The sequence below is a fragment of the Zonotrichia leucophrys genome, chromosome 1A, assembly GCF_028769735.1.
Source record: "Zonotrichia leucophrys gambelii isolate GWCS_2022_RI chromosome 1A, RI_Zleu_2.0, whole genome shotgun sequence".
In the NCBI taxonomy this organism is placed as follows: domain Eukaryota; kingdom Metazoa; phylum Chordata; class Aves; order Passeriformes; family Passerellidae; genus Zonotrichia; species Zonotrichia leucophrys.
The window spans coordinates 23,940,858-23,963,357 of NC_088170.1; the positions used below are offsets into that span (position 1 = coordinate 23,940,858).

At 35.6% G+C, this 22,500-nt stretch overlaps 1 protein-coding gene across 8 annotated transcripts in view; it reads left to right on the forward strand.

Annotated features, from left to right (window-relative positions):
- Nucleotides 1–22,500, forward strand: part of CNOT2 (CCR4-NOT transcription complex subunit 2) — an 84,756-nt gene that overhangs the window by 54,402 nt on the left and 7,854 nt on the right. For all 8 annotated transcript variants that reach the window (XM_064701931.1, XM_064701935.1, XM_064701932.1 and 5 more), the window contains 12 exons: nucleotides 6,224–6,290; nucleotides 9,581–9,728; nucleotides 10,334–10,516; nucleotides 12,899–12,978; nucleotides 14,129–14,254; nucleotides 16,776–16,900; nucleotides 18,365–18,485; nucleotides 18,597–18,753; nucleotides 20,545–20,606; nucleotides 20,703–20,752; nucleotides 21,560–21,660; nucleotides 22,252–22,396. In XM_064701931.1, coding sequence (XP_064558001.1) covers nucleotides 6,224–6,290; nucleotides 9,581–9,728; nucleotides 10,334–10,516; nucleotides 12,899–12,978; nucleotides 14,129–14,254; nucleotides 16,776–16,900; nucleotides 18,365–18,485; nucleotides 18,597–18,753; nucleotides 20,545–20,606; nucleotides 20,703–20,752; nucleotides 21,560–21,660; nucleotides 22,252–22,396 — 1,365 coding nt within the window. The remainder of the gene's footprint in view (nucleotides 1–6,223; nucleotides 6,291–9,580; nucleotides 9,729–10,333; nucleotides 10,517–12,898; nucleotides 12,979–14,128; nucleotides 14,255–16,775; nucleotides 16,901–18,364; nucleotides 18,486–18,596; nucleotides 18,754–20,544; nucleotides 20,607–20,702; nucleotides 20,753–21,559; nucleotides 21,661–22,251; nucleotides 22,397–22,500) is intronic.

Genomic DNA, 22,500 nt, shown 5'->3' on the forward strand with positions numbered 1-22,500 from the left:
GGAGGGAGAAAAAACCCTCAAGTTTATTTTGAGAAATAAATAGATTAATGTCTTAATTATAAATGGCAAATGAATATTTTCACATGCGTTACTTTGCATGTAAGCATTCTTGTAGATTTGTCTGAATAGTGAGTTGGTTTGCCCTGCTTGCTTTGTGAAACATATGACTTAGGCTTCACTCTTTGAAGTTTGAGCTACAAAGCAATAAGAGTTACTTTTCACCTTTCAGAAGAGTGATTAAACATTCCTTGCATGTATTACTGAGTACACAATAATGTTTTTAAAAAAAACAAAACACCCTAACAACCAACAAAAGGAAAAAAAACCAAGAGCAAACAAATGAAAACCCTATTGGAAACAAACTTTAAATGTATGGAAATTGCAATGCAATTGATAGTGGCAAAAGTGGAAAAATACTTGGAAGGATTGGCAGGGAATGAGATTAGTAACAATTTCAGGAGCTTTGTGTTTTAATGCAGTTCTCTTTCAGAGCCTATCATCATTCTGCCTAGAGTGTGCATTTTCATAAGAAAGTTATACAGTATGCTGAAAGAACAAAAAGTTTCAAATACAAAATGTACCCTTTACTGTGTCACCGATGAATTTGCACATGAACGGATTTATCAAATAAGACAATACATCATAAATTAATTTTGCTTAGATACAAAAGTGTGTTTTTATACTGTTTCACACAGTGTGCAAATATGTGTCTGAAAAATATGTCCAAATGTAAGTTAGTTTACATCCCTTTACAATTTGGAATTATGTCACAAAGAAATTAATTTTACTGTTGATGACTGTAGTATAATTTTCATTATCATTCTGTTTGTATTTAGGCTTTTTATAGAATAATTGAATGACTGTGGTAGGTGTTCTATACTTTCCTGATTTTCATCTTAGCTTCATCTAGAAGCTTTATTTTACTGCATCTCCACTTCACAATGTATAATAATTTTTATATGTCAGCTCTAGCTTTTGAAATGAGGCCTTTAACTAGATTAATTCCATGCATAAAATCATGTGCATTTTCTAGAAGGGGAGGGTTATGGTTTCTTACCCAATAACTCATTTCATTGAACATGCTGTTTTGTAATATTGCTGGTTTATGAGCTCAGTGGTGGGCATTTTGGTTTTGTTTTTTTTGTATGCAGCTGGTTATTTAATTGGTGTAAAATATTTGCTTTGTTGTCCTAGTTCTCAATTTCTTTGGCTTTTTTTATAGCATCTTTCAGTGAGCTTTCAGTAGTCATTTGGCTCAGTGATAAACTTTACTATCAGACAATTTAATGTCTCTGCACAGGGAGAATTTGTTTTTACTTGGGTAGCCATGTTAACCTCACAGTAATAATGTCATTGTCATGCAAAAGTAACATCTTGTCTCTAAGATATTGAGATATTGCTGCCATCAGAAGTGTGGTCCTACCTCCTTGTGCTCTCCAAGGGCTGCTGGAGGCAAAAGATCACAACCAATCAGAAATTATGAAATATGAAAGACTGAATAAATTTTCATTTATTTTGCAGTATTGTATTTGAGTTTATATTTCAAAAATTATTTACATCAGTAATAATTTTCACTGGCAGATAATGACCTGTATTTATATATGTATACAAGGTTTTCATTGTTTTATGATATTGAGATTTGGAAATACTGTCTTGTAATATGGGACTGTTGTGAGTGCTGTATTAGAAGGTGGTGTAACGAGGAAGACTAATAACACTACTAAAAAACTGCCAGAGTCTAGTATTTCTATCTGTTAATTTCTTGACTTGTTTTACTACTGGTTTTTACGTCAGTATAACACTTACTTCTTTCGAGGCTGTGTGGGTCAGAAGTTGTTAATAACTAGTGCAGCACAGATGGCAGATACCAGAAATAAAGTAGTGTAAATACAAAATTATGCTGATGTTTGCATCTGTGAGAATCCCATCATTTATCAGGCCAGATACTTCTCACAAACTTGCTTATTCTAACACATTTTGCTTCTAGGAGTTGACTTTGTAGTGCTTAATCAATATATTTTAGCTAGGCTTGCTTCATGTTTAAGAAAGTTATAGCTTTGGGCTATAACTATGTAACGAAGCAGCCTTCACAGAATTGTTTTCTGAGTTTTCTGGGTGCCACCCTGCTGACCTGTGCTGCCGTGGCAGTGCTGGCCCAGGCAGCTGCCCCAGGCTGAGCTGGGGCTTTGCTTGGGGGCGGCAGGAGCGCGTTCAGCCAGCGCTGCTGCGGGGCCTCCTCCCACCGCCCTCTGCTCCTGTGTTCTGCGCCCTCCCGAGAGGCTTGTAACGTGCAGTGTTTTCTTCACACTTCTGGCAAATTTAAGCATTTCTTGGTGCTGGTTTTTTATAGATTTGTTTACAATCTTAGATGAATTTCCTGCAGTAAACTGGTCAAGAGTAATGTAAGTAGTTACAGAAAAATCTCTCAGCACTAAGGGTAGGGAATTGTCTGAGAGCCCCTTGCAGCTTATTGGTGCTTGGTGTGGACCAGTTGAGCAAAATTGGGCAGGATTGACAATTTGGATCATCGGTTGGTTTGAGTTTAGGTGCATAATCTTCCACAATCAAAATTGCAATCACTGTTTGAGATGCGTGAGTAAAATTATGTCCATGTCTTGAGTGTCATCGGCCTGCCAGTACTGAGTGTTGGTCTTTCCTGTATCCTGCAAAATAAAGTGCAGCCTTCATGCTACACAAGGTCTTTTTGCTCAGTAGTCCCCCTGTCCCATGGGAGAGGCAAGTCATAGGCCTCCTCTGTCTTGTAATAGCAACATTGGGAAAGCTAATAGAAAAAAAAAATCTGCCTAGTTCAGTGACACAACTTTGGAATAGAAGCAGAAATCCCATCCTGGGTTTTGCGTCTGTTAACCACTTACAAACTGATCTAGGTTGTTGCAAATATTATTCTGAGTGGTTTTTCCCTAAGATTGTAACATAATTGGGTAAAGCTTAATAGGTCTTAGCAACTGGAAGAGGCTTTAGTCACCTTGAGGCTTAGTCTGCTTTGGTTTTTATTAAGGTTATGATTTTTGGCCATTGTAGACAAAAAGAAATTCAAGTGACTACCAGTCACAGTTGCCAGTATGCTCTTGGAGAGTTGTTATATATTCTGTGTGGCATAATAATAATATATATATTATGTGTGGCAAGTCAGATGAAATAATTATTGCAAAGTGCCAGAAGAAATGTTTTTAGTACTGCTAATACCATTCCTCTTGAATCTTCATTATCTTTGCTGGACCAAGCTTGAGTAGACTATAAGAGTGACTCAGAGGCTTTGAATGCAAGTCTAGGTTCTGGTAATAGAGGTTAAGGTTTTGCTGAATTTAATTTTGGTTGCTGATCTAAATTGTATGGAAATAATAAAAAACCAAGACAATTTTAAACTGATCCTTACTTAGATATGACAGAAAAAGATGTTTAATAAAGTAGAGATGAAATGAGATATCCATGCAGCATATTCTGGTCCATAAGATTTGAGAAATGCTGCATTTAATTTGCCTGGAACAGATCCACTGGATTTTTTATTTCTTGAGGTTTGTTATCTTTGATGTTCTAAGTATGTTATGAAATTAAATTATCAGACTTACTGAATTCAACACTTGGCCTTTATTATGATTTTCTATAAAGATTTCTCTACAAGTCATTTTGCAATTAGCTTTTCATGTAAAAGTGGCACAATAGATGTGACCTACTTTGCAATGTTTCAAAAGAAAATCCTCTTTCTAATAAGCAATGTTCAATATAAATATTATTTACTGCTGCTTTTAATTGGATTTTGAAAATCAAGTAGTACTCATTGTAAAAGAGGATTCTTTTTTCTCTCTTTAAAGTAATCTATTGCCTCTTAGGGGTTTTCTAATTATTGGGGTTTTTACCCCAAGTTAACATTATAAATAAAAGACTTTATGCTGAGGTTAGTACCATGTTCTGCTTATTACATCATATGCCACCACAGCAATTTTTTAATTCCCTGAGCAGCTGTGCTTATGGGATATTCCTTTTTGGCTTAACTGTTTTGCTTATCTGTCCCAAAGCTGGTAGTACTTTTGGATTGATGTTTCTAGCTCAGTGTCTGGTGTGTTGACTTTTATTTTTTAACTCATGTGCCTTTATCATTGTCTCAGAAGGTGTCTTATGACTTTCTGCCTCTCAATTTTCCCACAGAATAACAATTTTTCACACCTTGCAACATGTTGCTAGGATTTTCCAACTTGTCAAACTTGAATGTTGTTTTTTGAACCTCAGCATTTCACTTTGTCTTTCTTAAAAACTACTTTGTCAGCTTGTTTTATCAGTGTTTAATGAATATCAGTTTGTTAGTTTGGGGTGGTGGGGAAAGTGTGCTTTTGAAATCTTGTCTCCCAAGTGTCCCTACTTCAGCATTCTCTGGTTCGTGTTGTAAAGCATTATTAAGTGTGAGTGAATTTTATTCCTTCTGAATGAAAATGGTTTGGAAGAGATGCTGCAGCCCTGCACTAGACATGTGCCACTCACTAATGGACATCTAGTCCATGGCATCAAGTGGTTTAGTTTAAGAAAGCATACAGCAGCTGGTAGGCCCCCAGAACCAACTTTTTTTTTTTTTTTTTTTTTTTTACAAATGTATTTGCCTCTGTCTGCATCACTTGCTGATGCAGATATGACCTGTGAGCCTGGTTATATGAATGCTGAGCTGAAGCTGCTGGGTGTTACTCAAAGTGGGTTTTTGTTCACAGTGACTTCTTCACTGAGAAAGATCCTGCTTGTCTTGCTTATTTCAAACTTCTTTGTATGTGTGGATGGTTGTTCCTGTAGTTGCTTACTGTCAAATACCTGCACTTTGTTCTCAATATGTGTAAAATGTATGCTGAGTTAGGTTCTGATATATTTTCTGATGGTCCATGGTAATTGCCTGCTGTAATTTCCTTTATCATGTCTTCTGTATATATACAAAAACCCCCATAAATACTTTGTGACTTACAGATATGAATGCTACTTTTGATACTTAGTGACTTACCCTGCCTGTCTTCTTTCTCATTTCTACTATCTGGATTTGGCCCTGGTATAGACAACTAGCAGACTTGGTTTATAAGTTTATTTGTTAGAATTTTACATCTGCCTAGATGATATAAACAAAGCAATTTGCTGTTATCACAGTAAAGTTATTTTGATTTGAATTCTTTACTCTTAAGCTGAAAACCCTTGAAGTTGCCTTATGTCTAAGAATCCAGACATTTTTTTCCTTGAAACCATCCTGAAATTTAGTCCAAGTCCAGACTAATTCACTAAACAAGCAGCTATTTGCCCTTGTGTTATTAAGTAGAAATATATGTTCTGTTGTGGATGGAGGGATTAGGTCAGCTAATAACTTCTTGCTGCAGGGGGACAGTCAGCTGTACCTAGTGTTGGTGAACAGCTGATCAGCAAAAGCAGGAATGGATGTTCCAATATTTAACTTCCCTTAAGATTACGAAGGGGTTTTTTCCCAAGTGTTTAAGTATATGTCCTGTTTCTCAAAGTTATGAAAACCTTACATTTCTTTGGAAGCATGGAGAACAGCTTATTCTTTTCCTCTCAGAACAAAGGCTGGAAATGTAGTGTCAAGTGCCTACATTAGTTGCCTTCTTCCTCGGTAGTACATGATTTCTCTAAAGTGGGCATGGTAGAGCAGGAAATATTGCTTCTGACATTTGTAAGTCCTGTTCATATCTGTGTACAAGCATGAAGCCAGCTCTTAGGGCAATATATTATAATTTTAAAATTAGAATCTTACCTGAAGTTCATATCTGTTTGTGTATACCTGCTGCTACCTAGCCATTCGTACTGTGAATGACAATATGAAGCACCCTTTGTTGAGCAGGAAAGGATATGGTTGTATGAGGCGTGTTTTGCAGTGGAAAAAGACCTCTGATTTAAGTAAATGAGTATTTCTTTTTTCTGTAACGATGGGTCTTCTGGATGCATGGGTAGAAAACCTGAAAGCTTTTAGATCTTCTGTGGTCTTTTTTGCAAGTAAAATGTGTGTTTTTACAGGTAAAGTCACACATTTTTATTGGTGTGTAATATACTGCTACAGGTGTTACTGTGCAGATATTTTGGGGAGATTCTAAAATTTTTCATGACTCTGAACAAGTTTTCGGTTGTTTTGGTTTTCTTGGCGTAACATGGTGTTGTCAACTTCCAGAACAAGATAGCACAATATCTTTGTCTTTAATAACCTCTTACTCTTCTTGCATTTTAGATGCTGGCATCACCATCAACATCAGGTCAGCTGTCTCAGTTTGGGGCAAGTTTATACGGGCAACAAAGTAAGAATTCTTTTTGTTAATAATACGTTTATTTTATGCTAAATATATTACAGTTTGACACTCAGGAACATGCAGATGGCTTTGTTTTCTGGTGATTGTGTAAAAATGACAGTATGTCTCCTTACATACAATTATTTTAAGATATATTTTTGCTTTGCTTCATATGCATTTTTTGCAGTGTTTAGTGTGCAAAATATTATATTGTCACTTTATAACTGCTAAATATCCACATACAATCATATTATAAAAAATTTCTGTGACTTAACAGACTCTCTGAAGGAAAGCATAACGAAAGCTGAGCTAAAATGAGCCTAGTTCAGAAAACTATGTAAGGAAAAGAAGGAAATTATACATTAAAAATAGCTGATATTTCATGCTCTACAGGAGCACAGTAAATCTTGTGCACATGTTTGGCATCTTGCATTTGGCAAAGAGCTATGCCATTAAGATTATTGCTTCCTTGACAATGTCATGTGTCTGCCACTCCCATAGACACTGTTGTAATAGAAGAGCTATAGAGTGACAGTCCCAGTGTAATGCTCCCTCAAGGACCACCTAACTTAGGGCCAGCATTGAGAACTGAACCTCCTGGTAACTGAGAGGTGCACTCAGGCAGTGTCCCAGAATACCTGAGTTAGATACTGTTCCACAAGTAAAACTGGTTGTGAATGTCATCTCTCCTGTGTCACTACAGTGCTTTTAAATGTTTTCTGCTGTCTTGCTAAGTGCATCTGACTCAGAATCCAAGAAAAAGTGCCTTCAGAGTACTTTAGAGAGTCTGAACTTTTTTATCTAGTCAAACTAAAAGCTTTGTTTGCTAGATGCATGGCCTTCCAACTTCTTTTGGCTTTCTTCAAATGGTTTAAAAAACACAGTGGTGTTTTGGGGTGGTTTTTTTGTTTGTTTTTGGTAGCATTGGTTTTTTGGAAGGTTTTTTTCCCTGTCTCAGTGGTTGTTGAAGAGTGACCCTGTAATATAAACTGCCATTTTATTATGCTACTGAGATTTATATGAGCAGCTTCTAGCCTTTCTTACAGTCATGTTTGGCTCTTGTCTTATATTATAGGTGCTGATTTTGGCACTTTCGGACTTTACTGTATACAGATACTGAAAAAGTATATTCATTCTGCTTGTCACAGTCATTTGTTGTTTATTTTTTAAGGTCATCATTTTAATCAACTTGGCTTTTCATTCAGTTGGTTGCTGTGCCTAGGATGTAATCTCTGTAACATGGAGACATACATGCCTACAACCTTGAAAGTAAATATTATCAGGTGTCAGTTTCTACCAGATCTTGAGAAAAAGGGGCAAGAGACTTTTTTGTTGAAGTCATAGTTAACAATTAAAATACTCTTTAGGAAAAACAAAGCTGATAGTGCCTATGCACTTTTAAGGATTGGTAGCTGTCAGTCATTAAGCAAGATGTCATATTACAGCATCAATGTAGCCTTGACCAGTAAACTTGATCAGAAGGAAGGAAATCTGCCATTTCATTGGTCTGCCTTCAACATAACCCATATAGATCTTGTCTCAGTTAGAAAACTGGAAAAAGAAAGTGTAAGAAAAGAGGGTTTGGGGTTTTTTTTCTTCTTACAGTGAGTATTTCAACTGCCTCTCCTTGCTGGCAGTATGGTTCTACTTCACTGTAACAACCCTCATCAGTAAAAAAATCTAGTTTAAAGAAAGCCAATAAGAAGAAATAACCATCAGTCTAAAAGTGGCTTTGCTAAAACAAATGCTTGCACAAAATTAGGTTGAATATCCTTATTGTGGTTTTTTTTGGTGTGCTGTATCTAGTTTGGAAGCGTATGTATTTTTTGTATACCATTTTATTTTTAAAATCCCATGTAATTTTTAATCAACATGAATTATTATTTATAATACATATTTATGCTCATTGAAATTATTCTGATGCAGGAAATTGCCAAAATATTTACAGTGAACACTGATGCAATCAACATTTAATGAAATGTTAGGATGCTTCTTATAGCAAGTCACACTACCTCTTAATCTGAATATATAGAGATAAATCTGTGTGTTATATACTTGAGTTTTATTGCAAACTCCCTGGATTTTCAAATTGTAGGGTAGGACACAGACTGCAGTTCTTATAGTGTAAAAATTGAATGACTGGGACATTTCTTCAGACTTTGTCCACGATGATATTTTGAGCATATGCTGTATCTGTTCTTTGCATTCTTAGTATTTAACCACATTATGCATTGTCATATTCAGCTCTTCTGCTGGGGTGTCTACCATGGGAGAGTGCTGATCTGTCAGAATTTTCTTTTGTTTGGTCTGCAAGATAAGAGTTTGAGTTCTGTCAGTCTGCCTCAGCAGCCTTATGCCAAAGCAGTAGGAACTGTCACAACCATCATTTTTTATATGCTTTGTTATTATTGCCATCTTGCACTAAATGAATTTTCTTGTCTTTGAACATAATTCTGAAACTACTTAACACAGAAAAGTGGCATGAGAATGATGAAAAACTTTTGGACATTTTGAAACAGGGCAGTAATTGGTTATTTTCTGCTGTTCTCAGTTGTACCTCACTGAAGTGCTTGCTTTATTCAGTCACACACGATTGTTTGGTTTTAACAATGGGATCAATAGTATTTTCTATACATTCTGTATGTTTTTAAATGCTGAAAGAGGGCTGTTAAAATTCTGCTTGCTTTCTGATAAGGTCAAACTTGATCACAGACACTGAAGTACTGTTGCCATAAAGAAGCAACTTTATGTAAAGAGAGAATTGGCCTCAAGTGTTGCTTTTGTTGTCCTAAAAACAGTGTTATTGGTAGTTAAAGATCCTTCACTTTCATTTTTTTATCAGAGATATGCTAATTTTTAGCAAGACGAATCAGTGTTCTAAATACTCTTCAAAACATACTTATTTATTCAAGAGTAATTAGCATATTTAAGTACCGTTACTGATTTTCCTAAAATGCTGCCGCCTTCTGAGATAAATTGTAGAATTTCATGTCCTTATTGAAAAACTCAAAATTCAATCCTTCATCTACAGTATATGTCTCAAAGAAAACAAAGTTTTGTAAGTGACTTCAGAGAAATTCCTCAAAGAGCCATTCCAAAGTTAAACAGATATAGGCCTAAATTTGATAGTTGAGTTTCTTCTATCCAAACAAGGGCTTAGTTTTTACACTGCACTTTCCTTCAGTCTTTACACTCTTTTTGTACGTTGTCAGCATAAATTGTTTCCATCTATACCTGATGGAGAAGACCTTGTTCCTGATTGCTCTGTATCTCCACCCCTCTGAATTTTTTTTCAATAGGTGCACTAGGCCTTCCAATGAGGGGGATGAGCAACAATACCCCTCAGTTAAATCGCAGCTTATCACAAGGCACTCAGTTACCGAGCCACGTAACGCCAACAACAGGGGTACCAACAATGTCACTTCACACGCCTCCATCTCCGAGCAGGTATTTATCAATAGCTGATATTTCTGCCATTGTGTCTTTCTGCAGAGCTCTTGTTAAATGTTCTGCATATTTTGCCTCATACTTTACAGTCTGATAAATTAAAAAAGAAGAAAAGTAGTGTCTGTGTACCACTTACTTTGTTAGGGAAATAATACCATTAAAAAAGTAAGGGTTTACTGTAAGACAGTATTTTATTTTTGTATGTAAAGGACAAATTGCTGACAAATTCTGCTTCAAAATGTAAGAGATAGTTATTTGATTGTGCAGTTAAAACCTTGCTATGGTGTCATACACTGCATGAGAATATAAATATAGTAGGTCTGAAGTGCTCATTAGAAAAGAGCTGTAGCACCTTTTCATATGTATAATACTTAAGTATTTATCTAAACCTGATGAAGGACTTGATTAGCATGTAATAGGTCATTTGGTATTTCTGAAGAAATCCAGAACTGCATTAATTATAGAGAATAATCCAAACACAGTGTTTGGTCACTAAGCACAAATTAAATTGCAGCAGCTTGGAGTCCATCCTGCGTTAGTAATGTAAATGAGTAGCCAAATAATGTTGTACAGATTCATCTCTGTGGATGGTTTTTCTTTTTCAGGGGGATATTGCCTATGAATCCTAGGAATATGATGAACCACTCCCAGGTTGGTCAGGGCATTGGAATTCCCAGCAGGACAAACAGCATGAGCAGTTCAGGGTTAGGCAGCCCTAACAGAAGCTCTCCAAGCATAATATGTATGCCAAAGCAGCAACCCTCTCGACAACCTTTTACTGTGAACAGGTAAGGCTCTTTAATTGGACCATCCCTGTACAGCCAGAGACATGCTGCTCTGTAAATGTAATTTTTATCCATTAGAATGAATCTTGAAACCTGTGTCATGTACTCATGTCTGGGCAATAAACTTTGAAGCTCCTTGTAATATTCTTGTAAGCTCTTTGAGGCCTTTAAGCTAAGTTCTCTTTCTGACTATTGAACTTCTGCTGCATCCGCTTTAAAGTATGTGATGTTTCTCATGTATTCCCAAGGTTATTTTTGAAACATACCTTAAATTTTCAGCATATGGGTGTGTTTTAAAATTGTTCATCTGGGACTTTGGGAAGAAGTAAGGCAGAATTTAAAAATATGATAGTTATTCTAGAAGGGAAGTAAACTGATTAGGACACAGTAAGGATCTGGTATTTCTTTAAATTCTTAAATAATGCAGAAAATAGTGGATTGCCATTCACTTAAGGATTTAGTGCTCATTTGGATGCCAGAAGTTTCTCAATAGCTTTTTCTCTTTTTCTAACTTGGGGCAGGGTACTAACATCACAAATCATTAGGCTTTTTAACAGTGTTTCAATCCTCTGTTTATGCTTCGTTCATATTGATAAACTTGTAGTAAGCACTGACTTAGTTCTAATTATTTAATGTGCGTAGTCACAGCTTAGCATGGCTGGCTGCTTTTAAAGCTCAGTTCCATTACCTCATGATCTCTGTGCTCCCAGTGAAGTCCTTTTTCTTCCTTCAGGCCCTTCCTTAGAGGAGTGACTGTTAGATGGAGCATAAAGCTCATGGTGGTCAGGTGCCACCTCTAACCCAATCTCATATTTTACAAAATAGATAAAGGAAAGTGAAGACAAACGTCACAGTTATCTGATATTTAATCAGATTTTTTCATTTTGTAGTTTCGCATTGATATAGACATATAACAGATACTGTTCTCAAGCACAGCAAATAGTGATCCCCTAATAGCAGTTTGTGGTCATGAAGCATGAAAAGACTTTGTATCTTGCCTCTCATTACAGTAAATTTGCCTTTTCTGTCCTGTCTAGTGGCAAGTAGAGCTGATAATTTTAAAAGATAATATACTTTAAAGTATTTTTGAAATTTTAGATCACAAGCAGATGAAATAGTAATATACTTAAAAATTATGTGCAGAGGACAATGATATTGGATATTGATACATGTATAGAAAGTACTGTTCGAATAGTATTCAGCTGTAAGGTAGATAATGAAATCCCTGTGTGTAGGAAGTTTTGAATTAAAAGGCTCATCTTTTACTCCTTGCATTGCTCACTTTCAATAAGCTACACGTTTTACAAATTAAGAAGGAAATGTCTCTGAAACAATGACTGGCTCTTACTCCACAGTTTATTAACTTGTGGAAGTATTGTAGTATACATGTCCAATGGCTAATTAAGGTGTTTTAACAAAATTTTGAAATTACTCTTGGGGAAAAGAATTTATGGCATTTGCTTGTCAGGTGCATGAACTATGTGACTTTCAAAGAAGCATTTTCTAAATAGTTGTTTAGTTGGAGCAATGAAAGTTTTTAGGCTAGATTTTTGAATGTGAAACTTTTGAAGGTGTTTCAAATTAGAGTTAAATGCTTCAGATTTGTAACTGTAAAAAGTTTGCATAGGTAAAATTTCCACTAGGGAACCTTTTCATATTTTTATTTATGGAAACTTCCAAAATATCAGCTTCTATCCTGTTTCAGGGAGAAGTGGATGTTGTGATTTTCCACAGGGCAGACATTCAGACTTTCACTCAGCTGGGGGCCTAACTTTGGGCTTCTCAACAGGATAAAATGGATTATTTGTGGAGCTGTCTGCACAACCACAGTAGTCCTACATGATACTTAAATGTTTTCAAACATTTTTGCTTGACCTTATGAACCTTTAGCTCATGTCCTTGTATGACAGAGACCATCCCTCTGCTCACAGTAATGTCATGTGTACATGGTCATGATTGCACACCATAACTGTTCAGCTTATAAATGAGTTGTGACAAACTTGGTGTTTTTCATGACCCAGCTTCCCACCTGCCCGAGTATGGATTGCAGCCTGACTTTTAACTACTGCATTTAATGTGGCTTCATTTTTGAGTATGAAATTATTGAGTAATGATCATGTTAGTCATAACTTGTTTGTTGAGAGATGTCTTAGTACACAATGGCTATTAAAAACCTAAGCTATTTTGAAGTCATTCCAGTTGACCTGATTGAGCAGTGCCTGATGCTGCTCTCATTGTTTTCAGAAAATAATTAAAAATCAAGTTTAGGCTAATATGGTTTGCTTAGACTTGAAATAATTTCAATTTTTTTCTCCCCTTAATGTCTTCCATTAGAAATACAAGTATATATATCCTTTTGTCTGACTTTCTGGATTTTTTTCACAGTATGTCTGGATTTGGGATGAACAGAAATCAGGCATTTGGAATGAATAACTCCTTATCAAGTAACATTTTTAATGGAACGGGTGAGTTTGCTCTCTTTAATGTTGACCTTAAACTACAGCAGAGTTTTTTTTAAAATAAGTCTGATTAATAATATTTTGTTCTGTTGCAGTGCAACTTTCTAACAATTTTCAGATGTTCCATAGAAACCCTGCTCCAAAAGCAGTGCTAGATAACTGGTACTGCTTTATAGCAGTGGATTTTAATACTTTCGAAGACAAAGTGAAAGTAGTTCTGTAGTATATTTGCTGTATGTCACCTCCCTATAGATTGTACTTATTCAGTTAGAAATACAAAACAGCTCTTGAACTTAAAAAGGGTATTGGAGAAGATTTTTCCATATTCTATGGAAACATTAGGCATGTAAAAGCAGTGTGAAAGCATTTTTTTTTAATCTCAAACTCCTTTAGAGCAGCTGAATTGTCATGTTATCCTTTCAGTTAGTTGTTTAAGTTGTGATTTCTCTCTGGGAATTACTTCTTCATCTGAATTTAATGAACTAGAGAGGGGAAAATATCTTTGTCCGTAAATGATTTAGGTTCATGTGGGCTGTTGTTTCTGTATGTGGCTGCATATATGAAGCAACCTGAGGTGCTGGTGATGTCACAAGAGTGGAATGGTTTGGGCATTCCGTAGGACATTGTGACATTTTTATAGAGCTGCAGCTCTGGCCTCACCTCTGTAGCATTTCCTGCTGCAAATCAAAAAGTGTTCCCATGTAACTTGCACTGCATTGGCTTGTCAGCTGCTTCAGCTTTGTCTTACCTTATCTAAGGACAATAGAGCTCTTTGATGCTGCTGCTAATATGGGTTATTCTCAAATTTCTTCTTGATAACTCTTCAAACTTAAAACAGATTTAAAACAAATTTCAATACCTATTATAGAACTGGAATTTTGGTAGTTTGCCTGTATTCTGCGTGGTACAGACTTTAATTCAAGTGGAGTAGGCTTTACTAAATGCTACTTGTCTGTCATTTGAAAGCAAACTTCAAACATACTGATGCTCTTTAGGGTCATCTTGTAACGCAAAGGCTGTAGTTATATGTAATAATTACTGAATGAGAAAAAAGATCAACTTGAAAGAAAATACTTCTTCCTACATTTATCTTGCTCATAATGAAGTCTCTGACAAAAATACATAAGGGAATTAAGAATACCTGTTTTTATTGTAGATGGAAGTGAAAATGTTACAGGACTGGACCTCTCAGATTTTCCAGCACTAGCAGACAGAAACAGAAGGGAAGGAAGTGGCAATCCAACTCCATTAATAAACCCTTTAGCTGGAAGGGCACCCTACGGTAAGACCAAACTTTTGAAAGCTCTCTGAATGAAATGAAATTTGCTTGATTCATCTGTTGCTGTTCATAAGATTATAGACAGTCTTTTCAAAAATACCAGACATGTGAGCTGCTAAGACTCATTTTTAAAAATGAATAATTGATACCTGTGATTGGAGACTCCCTTTCATAAGTACTAGAACACGTGTGTTCTAGTTTTACTGTCAATAGGGATTGTTGGGGTTTTTGGTTTGTATAGTATGATTGCTCTGAGGCTGCTCACTCTAGAAATTTCTTAGGCAATAGGTTTTATTCAAATTACATATAGACAAGAGCTGTTGATGTCTGAGCAGCAAATTGCAGGAATAGTGTTTTATTAGTAGAGGTGTTACTGTGTAAAGAGTCGTAAGCTGTAAACGTACTGTAGACTTTCACTGTTTATTTGATAGTATTTGCTGTTGTACTGTTCAGTGTCACCCTTATGATGAGTATCAGATTTCAAAAAATAACCTGTAAGCATCAATTATTATCACTCAGATTCCAAGTATGTGTCATATAATTCTTGCTGTACAGGTTAAAAAAATAATAAAAGGAAAAACCTTTAGGTGGATACAAATCTTACTATTTGGGTCTTGAAAAAATTCAGGTAAGCTTAGCGTGAGGTACAAAACCTTCTTTTTGTTACTGCTTTAGTAGATTTTGTTACGCATGTTGCATCAGCTCTTGTGAAAAGTTGCTTTTATAACCATAAGTTATTTTTGTGACACTTGTCAAATTTTGAACCAAAAATAACTTAGTGTTTTCCAGCTATAAAACATTAGTGTTCTTCAGAGATAGCTCCAACTTCAATTGGACAAAAGAGATACCACATTATCAAGAGAAAGTAGCTGCATGGATTTGGCATAACCAGGGCCCTCTGCATAAGATAGCTGTGAGAAAGAGTTAAACAAGTTAAACTGAATTGTTAAACATGGGGAAAAAGTGACTTCCCCACATAATGACACTCAAAAGCATGAATGGAGACTTAGTACAGCTTGAGGCTTATTTATGATTTTGTCCAACATAAAATGGCTTGAATGGGAAGTAGCCCTAAGGACAATCTAGTTCCAGCTCTGGAAAAAGAAGACAGTATGTGAAAAACTGGTAGAAGATAGGAGGGAGATCCACACAGATGCACTTCCAGCAGGGAGTTTGAATTCAGTATTAAACAGCACTGCAGCATAAAAATGTCTGCAATTGTTCTTTTGCTTACACCATTTCCCCATTTTGGTGCTAGCATAGCTATTTGCATGGCTGCATGATAAACCACAAAATAAAGTTCTCCAAAGAGCTACCCTGAGCATCTGCTTAGTGCAGCAGTTGAGTATGGAGGTAGAAACAGTCAAAAAATGAAAATGCGAAATACTTTGAATGTTGTCTTCCAGCACAAAATATGGACAGCACTTCTGGTTGTGGACAAGAAAGAGCAAGCTCAAAACAGAGCAGAGACCTACTTTCCTCATGCTTAATTATTCAGCAAAATTGTACTTCAAATAGCTTTTAGATGGAATAAGAATATCCATTAAAGTTAATTCATTATCAATTTTATTCATCCAGTGGAAGAAATTGTAATAACTCTGGATGAAAAGGCTGAACAGCAGAAACAAGATTAACTCAATGTTGGTTTATTTCCTTAAATAAAGAAACATTGATCTCTAATTCCAGAACACTGAAGAAAGTCATGTGTTGTCATCTATGGAACCATTTTAGTCCTGTCCATCTACTAAGAATCTTCAAAAACCAGCACCTAGACTTCCTTCTGTCTTCTGTTCTTCTGTTCTTCTAGTGCAGTGTCCTTTGCAACCAAATCACTGAATTATGTCTCAGCAAAGTATAGTCACCCTTGGATGTGTGATGTGGTGACTTGTTTGGTTTGGTTTGAACTGGCATTAAAAACAAGTTCCTGTTCAGTTGTCAGAATCCATGTTCCTATGTGACTGGGCTGCTTTTTTAAAGTTAGGATCAGAGCACTGAGAGTTACAGGCTAAATGTTTTCAGTTTTTATACTGAAAGTAGGAGTCACCTTCATGTCACAGGCAAGTATTTAATTGTTAACATATGCTGCTGCAAGTTAGCTGGTTGTCCTTTGAGAATACATGCTTGTGAAGAGATTATGCAAAAAAATTCTTCATGCACTTTGGGGATGGAGAAAAAATGTGTTATACTTCTAAAAGCAGTACATCCTTATCAGTGAATTTACCCAAACACAGCTTTAACAATGCCTGTAAAGATTATTTGATTATTTAGATGTGCGAAACAGGTGCAGTGGATATGCCTATGAACTTAACCCGGAGTGTGTCTCAGCTCACACTTAAATAAGAGGCTTTAGTCTAATATGTGTGGATGTTTTGAATGAATATGCTTTGTTTTGCTTTACCTGTTCCTTAAGTCATCGCTGTACAGCTTGCGCGTAATGAAAATGGACAGTAAGCAGGATCAGCAGAAGAAAGCGTTTTTACTTAGCAGTCATTTAATATTATTCTTGCTTTCATTTTGATGATAGTTGGGATGGTAACAAAACCAGCAAGTGAGCAGTCCCAGGACTTTTCAATACACAATGAAGATTTTCCAGCATTACCAGGCTCCAGCTACAAAGATCCAACATCGAGTAATGATGACAATAAATCTGTAAGCAAACCTTAAATCTTCTCTTACTTTCAGTTTTCATACTTCTTTTGGTGATTATATTTTAAAATGGTCAGTGATTATATTTGCAATAAGAGATTTTCAGTTTTTCCCTTCTAAATTAATGAGAGATTTTGTATAAGCAGCATTTAAAATGTAATTATGTAAATGGAATTTCTCAGTAAGGTTTTTGGTCCAAACAGTCGCCCTGCTTGGACACGTCAAAACTTATTTTTGAGAATTGGTAATATCTTTTAAGTTTATAATTTGTAATTTTTTTTCTATCAATTGTAGCTCATCTTTTTGCTACTGATGCTTCTCATCAGTAGTAGTTATCTACACATTTGAAGATTTTTCTTCAAAGTTGTCCAGTCCTTTAAAAGTTAGGTGGTACAATATCTCTTTAAGGTGAAATGCTTAATGGAGATGTGGAATCAGAGGGAACAAACTCTTAATAGAGAGCATTGATGACTATATTGTAGACTAGTGAGGTACATTATATCTTAAGTATTGGCATAATTACTGTCCATTAGATATATAGCTGAGAGCATAAGATTATGGCTGTTCTTCATTGTTTACTCTGAAAACTTTGTAATAAAAAAAGTTATTATATGCAGTGAACTAGTTTCTAGTTACTGATTGGTTTATTATTTCTAATTGCAAAAAATATGGTAATGACAGTGCCATAAATACTGAATAAGTAGTAGACATGACTACAAACTCATGTAAGAACTGAAAAATGAACTGCTCAAAAAGAGAGACATGAGGAAGTCTGGCCCCGCCCCAAGTGTTGTGGGCAGTTTTATCATGAGGAAAATGTTCTGATAGGATTAGTACTGTGTACAGTAAGGAGAGGGAGAGTAAATGTGATTAATTCTATTACTGTAGACTTGTTATAAAGACTATGAAAGAGTTATAGAAATTATACATATGGCAAATATATTTTGTCAGTAGATAGATTCCTGGAGCATAGTCTATTTTCTTGCCAGACGCAGTGTGTCTGGCATAGTGTTATATCAGATATAATGTTTATATGTCTTTCCTGATAGCTGTAAATGTGCCAGCTGTATGTTACTTGCACCTGAAATTGGCTTGAGTATTATCTGTTACTGTGTCATGGAGTGTTATTCAGGAGCAGGACTATGGGGAATATCCATGATGTGGTGAGCCAAGGAACCTCTAGTCACAGGCACTTGGGATATCCACTCTCGAGTGTAAAATAATTTATTCTTGTAGACTGCAAACTTTTAGCCTATTAATAGTAGTTCTGTATGACAGGTATACTTTGGAAAATTATTCAATAGTACATAAGGTTTGTCAGCAAAACTCAGGGGCTTCAGCTTGATGCCATTTATTGAAGTGACTTGATATACTGGCTTAGAGTGCTTGACTGAAAAGATACGGGAAATAAGTATTTCCATTTTGGTTTTTTTTCATCATACCAACTCTGCAAATTATCTTTAATAGAATTTGAGTACATCAGGCAAAACATCATCCAGCACAGATGGGCCCAAGTTTCCTGGAGATAAAAGTTCAACTACGCAAAACAACAACCAGCAGAAAAAAGGGATCCAGGTGTTACCTGATGGTATGTGTCATTCCACTTTTGCTGCTTTAAAAGTTTTGACAGTCATTTAGATTACCTTGTTGATTCCTCTGCTTCTTAAAAAGAGAAAATTAATTTGTTGTTCTTTCGCAGGTCGGGTTACCAACATTCCTCAAGGGATGGTGACGGACCAGTTTGGAATGATTGGCTTGTTAACATTCATCAGGGCAGCAGAGACAGATCCAGGAATGGTACATCTTGCATTAGGAAGTGATTTAACAACACTAGGTCTCAATCTCAACTCTCCTGAGTAAGTTTCTGGGATTTAATCCTGCCTTCATGTTTGGTTTTATTATGCTGTCATTCATAGTGCATTCACTTAGTCCATTCAGCTGTTAAACCTGCAAGCTGGTTTGCCAAACAAAATTTAAAAATGTAATGACAATAAAATAAAATTTTCATAACAAAGGGAATTGTGCTTCAGGGCAAGCTTTCAATAAATCTTGTGGCTTTGTTTATTCTCCTAACTTATTTAGGACTTTTTTCAAGGAATTGACAGTATATTGTTTTAAAATGTAATGTATACATTCCTTTTCTAATAATAACATTCCATGGGGATATTTACACTTAATTCTCAGCAGTTTGGGGATAAATTAAATTTATATAGTGTAATGATGAACAGAACACCTGCAGTGTTAGGTTGCACTGAAGATTAGTTTAAATGAAAGTAGTTGACTTCCAGTGACTCAGTTCACCTAAATAAACTAGTTTAGTCATCTAGGTTTGATATAGAGGCAGTGGGGAGAAAAGTAGTCAGTGACTGCACAAATGCTTTAGACTTAGGGGAGATGAGTAACCAGCCAACTCAGGGTGCCTTTATTTTTGCACTAATTACTGAAGGAACTCAGATCACTTTAGACAAAACTAGTGTCTTTCGGATGACTGCAGTTGTGAAAAAAAAATTAATTTCTGGTGCTTTTTCAGATGAAAATCTCACACCTTTTTGTTTTATCACAGATTTATATAGTGTTAGCCTTATAGACAGAGTACTATATATATTTTAAGGTCTGCACATACTATATTAAAAAAAACAAAATCCAGACACCGTACACACATAGTTTCCATCTTTCATAAATTTTTATGGAGCTGCATGTAATCAGGGAAGCTTGATGAATGTGGATATCAAGCACAGGAAAAATGGCTCCTTATTATTCTGCTTTTCTTAGCAGCTATGCTGTAAATAACTGTATTTTTAGTATTTAATTACCGTACATAGTGTATTTAGATTCTTGGATGGAGAGGATAGGAGCTAACATTTGATGCAGACAGTTTATATACTATAAAGCTGGTTTTACTTCATGCTGCAAAAAAGCTTTGCAAGCAGCCCATGCAGACCTCAGTGTCTGGCCTGCCATCTCTCCTTATGTTAAATGTTCTTCCCTTGCTCTGTGGATTGTTGTTGGAAAAACTAAAACTATGTCACATATGAAAAGGCAAATGTTTCTGCCCTATGTGGTAGCTTGGTTGGTAAAAATACCAATGTGACATAAAAACTTAGAAACTAATGTTCTTTTAGAAACAAAATTTTAGAATTTTGTATTTATTGCTAGTGGCTTAAATTATCCTTTCTAACTCCTGTTTTGAAGAAGAGTAAAACCTTTACTGGTTAGTTTTAAATAGCAACCTGCCAGTACAAATTTTTCCTCCCCTTTTACATCGTAGGCTAATAAATCAGAACCCACCAGGGTTGTGACAACTGTTCCTAGTTAAGTTGAAACCCTGCATAATAACATTGGATACCTGAAAAAGGTTGGGACATCTGGCACCTAACCTGAAGGAAAGATAGATTTAAAAGAAAATTTTGACCCTGTAGTTTCCAATGGCAGTTTAAATGCAGCATTGCTCTGCATATTAAAAAGAAAAATAATAAATGTGACTGCTTTAGGAAAGTTTCCTTTTATCTTCTCACCCCATCTAGGGATTTGGTTGTCTGATATAGCTCTTAGGTTTGCGAAATTGATTATGGAGGGGTTGGCTGGTTGGTTGGCTGGTTGGTTTGGAGGTTAATTTTTATAAATTTATGCTTTTCTTTTTTCTTCAGAAATCTTTATCCCAAATTTGCATCCCCGTGGGCATCATCACCTTGTCGACCTCAAGACATAGGTAAGAGAGAAATAACTATTAAATTCAGTATTAATATTTGCAAATTATATTCATTTACATGTCTTAATAGTTGCATCAATTCCGATTCTTTTTTAGACTTCCATGTTCCATCTGAATACTTAACTAACATTCACATTAGGGATAAGGTGAGTACGTGTGTGTGTGTGAGTGCATTTTTTGTCAATTTATTACCAGTAATTTTCTAAATTTTCTTTCAGATAGATGTTTAAAGTCAGTCCATTTTGTGCATGTTCTCAATCTTTCTAGAAGCAGTGTTGAGTTAACAGGCTGATGTGACACATCAGGCACCCATATAATTATATCCTACAAAAAGAGAATGGACATGCAAAAGAATAGCTAAAAAGCGCAATGTGTGTTTAAGAGTTTGCCCTTCATGTGACGTTGAATTGTTTTGTGATAGAGTTCAAATGGCGAATTAAATTGAGATATTTCTTCTTGAGATAAGATCAGAATTGTGTTCTCATTTATCTGTTGCATTCCATATCTACATGGAAAGGGATTTTTTGAGATATATTTTCTTTCAGTTGTTTGAAGGGATCATTGAAAAATAGCATAAGAAATTTTAGTAGTGTTACTTAATAGGGTGTGAAGGCAACAAATACATGCAGAAGTTGTGGTTTTGGGTTTTTGGAAATAAAATATGTAGATGGGAATGCACAATTAACAGGGAGAAAATTCTGTCTTGCTCATTTGTTACATCTGTATTTTTCTATGGTATCCTTTAACTTGGAAAGGCTAACTCAAAGTGGAGAAAAATTAATTGTTTTAATAATTATTACTCCTGTTGTATTAGAATATCATTTTCAACACACTTAGAATAGAAGGATGGAAGTTCTGGATGTATTATTCTTACGTTATTTAAGTGGGGTAGTGTGTTTTAAAACATTTATCTATTGTGATTTTTCATCCTCATTTTCTTCAATCTTTTGCAGCTGGCTGCAATAAAACTTGGCCGATATGGAGAAGATCTCCTGTTTTATCTCTATTACATGAATGGAGGAGATGTATTACAGCTATTAGCAGCAGTAGAGCTGTACGTTCAAATTATTTTGTCAGTCTTATATGAGTTAAGCTATTGCAATAATGAAATGGCAGATGTTAAAAAAAAAAAAAAAAAAAAAGCCAAAACAAAAACCAGAACACCCAAACAAGTTAGACATTGAAAGCAGGAAGCTTAGTAAATCTGGAACGGTAAAGCTTTTTTAACATACCTCCTCCAACCTTGGTGTCATTTTGTACAGAGTTTTTTACATTTGTATAGTGGAAATCCAAAGCCCATCTCATGTATTTTGCATTATGAAGCACTGTGGAAAAAATGGCAGGTGCCAGTCCTTATTGAATGTGTAACTTGCCTGTCATCAACCAAATCAGAACCAAGTAAATACTCATAAAAAGAGTTTGCTGGTAGAACCTACCAGACTTGAAGTTTCTTGTGTATTTTAGTTTGAGGTATAAGAACTGTATGGAAGAGGTATGAAATCACAGGTTTAGCCATGTCGTAGAAATTTTGTTTAGGATTTGAATGCATTGTACAGTAAAGATGGAAACCCTCAAAGTTAGTTTATTAAGTCAGTTTCAGTAACTTACACTAAGAATTATTTTTCCTTTCTGTTGCAAATGAAAGATTTAACCGGGATTGGAGATACCACAAAGAAGAACGAGTATGGATCACCAGGGCACCCGGCATGGAGCCAACAATGAAAACCAATACGTACGAGAGGGGAACATATTACTTCTTTGACTGTCTTAACTGGAGGAAAGTAGCTAAGGTATCTCTTTTCCTTTGTGTAGATACTTTAAATACACTGTTGGCCATGTATTTTTACAACAACAAGAGTAAAACACAAAAATCTTCACAAAAATATCTGACTTT